The sequence below is a fragment of the Lycium ferocissimum genome, chromosome 11, assembly GCF_029784015.1.
Source record: "Lycium ferocissimum isolate CSIRO_LF1 chromosome 11, AGI_CSIRO_Lferr_CH_V1, whole genome shotgun sequence".
NCBI classification, from domain to species: domain Eukaryota; kingdom Viridiplantae; phylum Streptophyta; class Magnoliopsida; order Solanales; family Solanaceae; genus Lycium; species Lycium ferocissimum.
In genome coordinates this window covers 39,743,296-39,751,694 of record NC_081352.1, presented here as the reverse complement: position 1 = coordinate 39,751,694, position 8,399 = coordinate 39,743,296, and the positions used below count along the sequence as shown (strand labels likewise).

Genomic DNA, 8,399 nt, shown 5'->3' with positions numbered 1-8,399 from the left:
ACATGTACGCTAGAGCAAACTGTTTTTTTTTCTCATCCTTCCCGTACCCGCATTGAAGCCTGACTATTCCAGATTTACGTCGCTTAAGGTTTATTCAGGAGAAGCACTTTCTATCAAGGATATTTCCATACACAGAGCTTGAACCCAAAATCTCTATTTAAGGGAGGTGCAGCCTCATCCAGTGCACTACACATCCTTTGATGGTAGAGCAAACTAAGTAATTATATTAGCACAGTTTAAAATTTTAATTAAGTTAGAGCTCTCTACCAAGGATTCTTCCATACACAGGGCTTGAATCCAAGATCTCAAATTAAGGGAGGAGCAACTCCATCCGATGCACCACACATCCTTTGATGGTAGAGCAAACTAAGTAATTATATTAGCATAGTTTAAAATTTTAAGTTTATGGATTCTGATTTTAGAATTTCTCAATATAATTGTAAAATTATAACCAAAATTATTGAGTATTTGAGTTCTGCGTAACTAGAACTCTCGAATAATTTGACAGTCAACATAACCGTTGGAGCTTGGACTTGTTTATGATTTACTAATTTTGACCTGTTATAAAACAAAAGAAAGAAAGAGACCCATCAAATTCAAATTAAATATTAGGGGATAGGAATTATTTTTTCTGTGTTTCTTTACTTATCAATTAATGAGTTTGGCTCTCCTCTAGGGTTTTGATATCCTGTAAATTAGACTTTAGCTGTCAAATTAATTATTTCTCTATATTTAAGAGGTTCAGGACCACAACTGAAGATGACATATAAAAACGAAACTATACGAACTGCTCAATTTTTAATGAAACTCGACTTTGTAAATTCAAAGAAAATTCATTTCTACAGATCATCTACGTCGAAATTTACGAGAGAAGCTCGCGCAGATGGTTATAACCAAATAAAGTGTAAAACTTACTAATGTATGTGATTATCTTATCTAAAAATTTAACCTGTTAAAGAAAACACATTTTTATTCATTTAATTATATTTTCAAGAATTGTGATCTTATCACACAAAGATCACTTAAAATTTGTGCCACAACTCTTTGATATGACGTGTTTCCTTTTTCTTCCTTTTTCTAGTTAACACAACATATATACTAATGGATCTTTTTATCCAGGATTTTCTTTTGATTTTTCTTTCCAAAATAATGTCAAAAATCTGATTATAGGTGTTAATGAAGTGTTTCTCAAGGTTGAAGAAAGGAAATTACTCTTAAAGCGAATAAATTACACGAAGAAAATAGGACATAAAACTATTCTTTTTCTAAATCTTAGGTAAACATATTTTCTCCTTTTGATCAATTGAAAGTCATAGTGCTCATACCTAAAACGATAAATCAGATGCCTCCTACCGGCCAAGCAATTAGGAAAAGATGTGACGAATGAGAATTATTGAAACTAACATATTGAAAGTTCAACAACCAAAATAAGCATCATTGGCGATGATATTATAAGTTTCTTGCTTTTCACCTAATCTATAGCCTTCACCAGTAGATTCATTTTCTGTTATTTCCATATAACTAAAAATTACCAAGGAATCATGCATACATAGAATAGGAAGCCGCCCCAAATACACCTACTAACGCCTAACATGTGAAGTGAGTGCATGGACATATTGTGCTCAGCCTTGAAATATTTCTTTTCCCCTCGTGTATTATCATCCAACTGTAATATATATCACGTAGGTACTTCAAATTTTGAATAAAATAATTTGTGGTAGGATTATTTCGCAGGGCACACCTTACAACTATATACTACGTAGTGTACTACAACACCACTACTACTCCTCTACCTAAGTTGAACGCGTGAAGCACGAAACTGCAATCCGCGCGTGGTTCTTCACTTCCCATACATCGAATCTTTGTTTCTGAATTCCCTCATATTTTCAGTACACAACTGAGTTGTCCTACACTCCAACTGTACGACACTTACTCAAACCAAATGAAAAAAGAGAAAATGATTTAAAAATAATTAAAAGAGAAATTAATATTTCATCCATCTCAAATTATCTGTCAATTTTTATTTTACGCTTTCTTAATAAATATTAATTAAAAAACGAATTTGATTAATTTTATCTTATTTATATTTAAATTATAATTTCTCTCCATTTATATTTTTTATGTGTCATTTTTATTAATAACAAAATTCTAATAAGAGTAAAAAGGAAAGAAAATAATTAACTGTACATTAAGCTTCAAAAATAATAAAATAATTTGAGATTACTATTTTTAGTATCACGACAGATAATTGACATGGAGGGAGTATAAATTAATGTACGAGTATTATAAATATTCTTTATTTAAACTTGCTTTTATACGCTCGGTTGAGCACTCATCTGTCACTATCACACTTAAAAGAATAGGCAGAGCTGAAAATAGTAGTATAAATTGACACCTCCCCCACTCCCTACTTCTCACACTTTTCGAGCGGGAAGTAATAGAATACACGCATAAAGTGCTTTCTTCACCCTCTTTCTCTCTCTACAAAAAAACCCAGCTCCAAATCCCCCAACGCTCAAACAAACAAACGAAAAAAAAAAAAAAAACTCTTACACTTCTTGTTGTTCTTCAATTTTAATGGAATGTTACTGGAGTTGCGTTTGCCTACTTTGTATTTCTTTGTTACAAGCATTTACTGCTCTAGCTAGCTAGTAGCAGTAGTAATAGTTGTTAACTAGTGTGTGTTTTACTCTCTCTCTCTCTCTCTAGTTAAAGGTACTACTGCTACTACTGTTACTCTTACTAGCTTTCTCTCTCTACAACTATTTATTCTTCGTAATTGTTGATTTTTCTATGTTTGTAGACGATTTTTGTTGTAGTTTTCAGGTAGATAAAGCATGCCGGCAGTGTCGATTGATGGTTTCTCTATCAGGTGAGTAGTAAGATTATTTTACTTGATTTTTTTGTTGCTTAAATAGTGATATACTTTCATTTTTCGTTGTATTTATTGTGGTATGTAAACAATAGGGAGTTTACTGCGAAGATGAGGAGTGTGGACGTGGTGAAATGCTGGCCGTTCGATGATTCGACGAACGAAGATCATATGAGAGCTATTTTACCTCCAATTACCGTTAAGAAATTCAACTGGTGGCTTGATGTTCTTGATTCTAGTAAAATTAAGTCTGTTAAGGGCAAAACAAGGGTTCAGAAGAAGAGGTCTATTGTTGATATTTTTGCTGTAGCGCCACAAGTGGAAAGACTCGATGGTGACGATGATTATTATGACGATGATGAGGAGGACGATGAGGATAATAATCACGACATATCTAATGAAGGGAAAAATGACATTAGAAATCGTAAAAGCAAGAGAAAAACGAAGAAGAAGAAGAAGAAAACGATTGCGAGCAAGTTGAAGGAGGTAAAGAAGACGATAAAGAAGGATAAGGATAATAAGAGGTTTAAGCAAAAGAAGAAAGTGAATAGTAGTTGCTTGGATCTACTAATACGAAATAAGGTACGATTTATGAAACTTCGTATAAGCTAAATGTGTATTTCGTTATTATTTTTTGTGCTAATTTTGTGAATTGCAGCTTGAACTGTGTTCCATGCTTGATGAACTGAGATGTTGATGTTAGATTTTGTGCATAAAATAATGGTGGTTAGTACAGTTACTTAGATTTTGGGTAGGTAAAAATCTAATTTTTGTAGTTTAGTACCTTTGAACTATGAACTATTCCAGTAAAACTAGTTCTTTTACCCCCTCATTGCTTGAAGTTACTGTTGAAACAACTGGGTAAATTAAGTTTACATACATCCGAAGATGGAGTCGTGGCTTGTTATTTGTTTGTGTTTGTGTGAAATGTGGAAGAACGCGACGCCATTTTATGAGTTTGGTATCTTATTTTTGGATCATCAACGGCCTTTATACTTTATTCAGAATTTTGAGATGTAGCATTAAAGGTGCTTTTCATCACATTCAACGTTTAGTATTGATCAGAATCCTATATTTTATGATTGAACTTATTTGATTTTGTCTAAATTGTTGGATTAGTTACTAGAGGAAGCCTGAATTTAGCCACATAGTTAAATACCTAAAGGACTATTCACAGAAAAGAGACTATTCCTGATAAATCTGCTTAATCAACATATTTTTTTGTGCGCTTTGTATATGCAAAGAAGGGGGCGATTTACCCATTTTCCCCAATTAGCAACTTTGTAATTGGTTGACAAACTAGGTGAATCATGTCCCAGCATATATAATGCTAGCACAGGTATTTAGGGGTTTACTTTTCTGGGTCCAAGTAATAGCTAGCCTTGTATTATATAATTCTCCACTAATGGAAGAACTATTTATGAATTGCTTGATTTGATTTGTTGAATAGATAATTCATCAATAGCAACCAAATTGATTGATTTTGCTCAGTGATTAGTTATTATACCTGAGCAGAAAATTACGGGCCTTTGAATTCATAATATCTTTCGGATACTGTAATTTAAGAACTGGGAAGTTCTAAAATTCTTCTAAGTGATGTTTACCATTTCCTTCACAAATTATGATATAAATTCTTTTAAGTGATATGATATAAATTCTTCTAAGTGTAAAGCACGGGCCTTTGAATTCATTATAGTTTTGCTGTATAGTCGTTGCAGGAGTTAAGATTTGTGCTAGCCACACATACATTATATCCCTTTAATTTGCTGCTTGTTTTAAAGATTTTGATGTCAACCCCATCCTCTTGTAAGATAAATTTTAGAAGTATGTTTTATGGTACTTCTCTTACTCATTCTATAGGTTAATTAGAATGCATCACTTAATTGCATCTTTTCTGGAGTTGCGTGAGTGATTATAAATTAGTATTCACATGGAAAATGATGAATAGAGATGCCTTTTTCCAATATAAAAGGAGCAAGAATTGCATTGAGGGAGGAATCAGTGTGCATCTATGTGAACATAACTGTGTTCTTTTTTTTTTTCCATTGCCATCTTCTTATGTTTTTAATTTTTATAGATATCGATCAAATGCCACCATGCTAGTTGCAGCGGATCTTTGTCCAAGACATTCTTTTTTATGTCATTGGATTCTTAAATTTCTTTATTGTTTGGTTAGGAAGCAGCTAATTATCATTCAGAACCAAAGATTCTGGCTTGAAACCTGAGGCCGATCACTGTTTGAATGAAAATGCAGTAAACTCTCGGGTGGAGATGTTACTATATATGGTTGACTTAATTTACTTGCAGGAGAAATTGGACAAGCTCAAAGTGCCCAATTCTTTTTCAAAACCAAGTTGTTCACAGCATAGTAAGAAATGCGAGAATGACATGGCAGATTATAGTCCTACCTACGGGAAGAAACCACAAAGGAAACATCTAGCTTCAGATAAGAAGACCAAAGGCCTAACTGATTCGAATTTCTCTGCAAAACACAAAAAGATGGTGAATCCAGTTTGTAGCAACCTCAAGAAAAGGACTAAACGATTTCCAGTGGAAGACTCGACAGGTGGCATTTTATGTGGTCCTAATGATGCAAATATTTGCAGCAATCAACAAAGCAACAAACTTGTCACCTCAGGTAAGGAAAAGATTCTTTGGCGAAATAGTAAAGCATCTTCTGCTAAATGTTTTCAGATATTTTCACAGTCTGTATTCTGACCTGATTGCTGCTTTCATTGTATAAGACGAGGCCACAGAGAAAGGAGAGGTTCTATCCATTGTAGATGAGAAAGGAATAAAGAAATATATTCTGAGAACTACAGAAAATGAGGTTACTGTTCTACCTGGATCTCCAAAGAGGTTGTCCGTGGTGGGTAGTACAGCTGATGCTCCTGGTTTACATAGGCACAATGACAGTACTAAAGATAATTCATTTGAATGCTGTGATGTTTTCAATCAAGTTTCTGAGGGGAATGACAATTTAAAATTATCCAGAAGAGACTATGGGGTGGTATCACATGGTTCACAGTATCTCTGCAATCCTGAGTCTCTCCATGTGCCTCAACAGATGTATAACCACCAAAAGAATGACCAAATATTTGGAAGTCTAATTAATCCTTGTGTTGCTAATGAGGGATCACATGACCAGTTAAAATGTTCTCTACCTGAAGTTGCTAGAGTTTGCACCATGCATTCTGTCAAGGCATATCCTCAACATTCATCAGCTTATGAAAATGTGAACAGGAAGCCTGTTGTACTGCCAGAAACAATCATTGGAAATTGCAGTGGTCATTTCATGCACTATCAGCCACTCCCTCAAATCTCCCCTCAAGAACTAACGTGCAAAATATGTTCTTTCCCTGAGTGGAAGCAAAGAGAATCCATGTGCGGAGAAAAGGGAAATGAAAAAGACTATGTTAGCTTGCCCCTCAACTCTCAAGGGGAATTAATTGATCTGAACTCGAACAGTAAAAGAAAGTTGACTCAGCTGCCAAGCTCAAGGGGAATTGCGGGCTCTTCCAGAGGATTAGCTGTAAACAATGCTGCACTCTCAAACATGGACAATCTCTCTGATGCTAGAGGTTGGGATAAACGAGCACCACCCACAGACCAGCTAAAAAGGTCCTCTGCAGATGATTCAGTGGAATGGAGCCCTACTTTTCCCGTACCTTCAAGGTTAGGTATCTATGAGTATGACGCTGGAAGAAAAAATGTTGAGTTGGATCCGCTAAAGGAAAATGAGGAAGCTATTACTCCTTTTGAGTTAGGTTACAGTGTCAGTAATTTGTCCAACCATAGAAGCAAGCAAAACGTTCAGGCCAAGCAACTTGAAACCAGCAGGAGTAAGCAATATGGGAATTCTGACCATGTCTCACTTCTTGTCACTCCATCGAAAATGCGTCTGATGGGAAAAGAGTTTACAGTTGGTAGAAGAGATTTTCGTGTACCACAGGATAAAAGGATTTGGACAGATAAACAGATCATTGCCGAGAATTTTTCTGCAGAGACTTACAACTACAATTCAGTGGTTACAAATCATGATCAACAAAATCTCACCGTGCATCCTGTGCTAGGAACACTGAAAGGCACGGTTGCTTGGTCTCCAAGTATCCAAATCAATCAGGCCATTCCAAGGCCTCGGGTTTGCCCCCCTCACTTCAGTCAAATTGATTCAGTGCAGCAAAATTGTTTAGGTGCAATCAAACAAAGCCCTTTCTCTCCTTATAATCAAAAACCAAACTTTGAGGAGCCTTTTACAGGTGGATATAAATCTTTCACAATCAGCCCTTACGCGCCTGTACCAACATCAATGCATCATTACTCCAGTCAGAATGGGGGCTCGAGCTCTGTTGATATGAACAGTTCAAGCTGCGCCGTCAATTTTCCTTTCTTGCGTCCAGATTCTGGAAGGAATTTCCGGCCATCCTGGTCTCAGTTCTCTTCAGAAAGCACCCCATGGTTTTCAGATGCAAAAGAAAAGAAACTACTAATGGATTTTCATGAAGTATATTCTACATCTGACAGGAAACATCATTACTGCAGCATTGCTGGGGATAACCATCAAGTTGACCCTTCGGTATATCTTGCATCAGAGCGCTTCTTTTCTTTCACTCAGCGCCCTCAACCTGTATTGGAGAATCCAGTTTCTCCACCATCTTTAGCTAACTATCCCCCTATGCCATTCCAAATAGGTTCCAGAGCTAATGCTGGCACAAATAAAAGACATAGTGATGTGACGAAGTTAAAAGAGAAGATCATATCGGCTCCTTGTCTTAGAGACCCTGGCAGAAAGGGCAAAAAGAGGCCGTTATCTACATCAGACAATTGTACAAATGTGACAAAAATCCCTTACTTAGGGTTTCAAGAAGATCCTTCAGTTGTTTTAGCACCATTAAAAAGCTATTCCAATTTTGAAGGTCAATACAGCTGCAGACAAGCATTTGAATCAGGTTCAGTTAAAGGCATGGAAAACAGTATTGAGAGTGACCAAAGTGGAACATCAGAGGCACGCCTTGAATCTTTTAACGATGAAGATACTCTCAAATTTGAATGTCCTCTAGGATCTGGTCCCATTAGATTAACAGCTGGAGCAAAGCATGTGCTTAAGCCCTGCCAGTATAATGATCAGAAGAACTTCAGGCCAACACATTCAACTGTCCAATTCGATACATCTACTGCTGGGAGCACGACTCTGGAAACTGAGAAATCGACCAAGATATACAAGTTCTAGTGGTGAGCATGATCATCCAATAAATGCAAGTTTCTGGGATAAACACTATCAGTCTCCATCTCTATGAATCATGGCAACATCTCTTTTGCTACTTGCAGGATGTTTTTTCTCTGCTCCGGTGGACCTGGAATCAGATATAAAGTAGTCGAACCACGACGCTGCAGTTAACACGTTGACTTGTAAGATTTACTATTAAATTATGCTCTAATTTTCAGGTGACTATCTTTTGATTCTGATATGACATTTTAATGTGGATGCCTAACTTTTGACATTCATCATTTGTGTGGGCCTTCAGTA

The 8,399-nt window shown here is 36.0% G+C and overlaps 1 protein-coding gene across 2 annotated transcripts; it reads left to right on the top strand.

The window, feature by feature from the left end:
* The first annotated feature begins 2,426 nt into the window (after nt 1–2,426).
* On the top strand, nt 2,427–8,399 carry LOC132036121 (uncharacterized). 2 transcript variants are annotated; one of them, XM_059426360.1, is made up of 6 exons: nt 2,427–2,715; nt 2,804–2,872; nt 2,968–3,454; nt 5,180–5,510; nt 5,617–8,104; nt 8,201–8,399. In XM_059426360.1, exons 2-5 carry the CDS (start codon nt 2,838–2,840, stop codon nt 8,100–8,102), a joined length of 3,339 nt encoding a protein of 1,112 aa, XP_059282343.1. In that variant the 5' UTR covers nt 2,427–2,715; nt 2,804–2,837; the 3' UTR covers nt 8,103–8,104; nt 8,201–8,399. The 2 variants fall into 2 exon arrangements, with proteins under 2 accessions (XP_059282343.1, XP_059282342.1); XM_059426359.1 differs by having other exon boundaries at nt 2,427–2,872.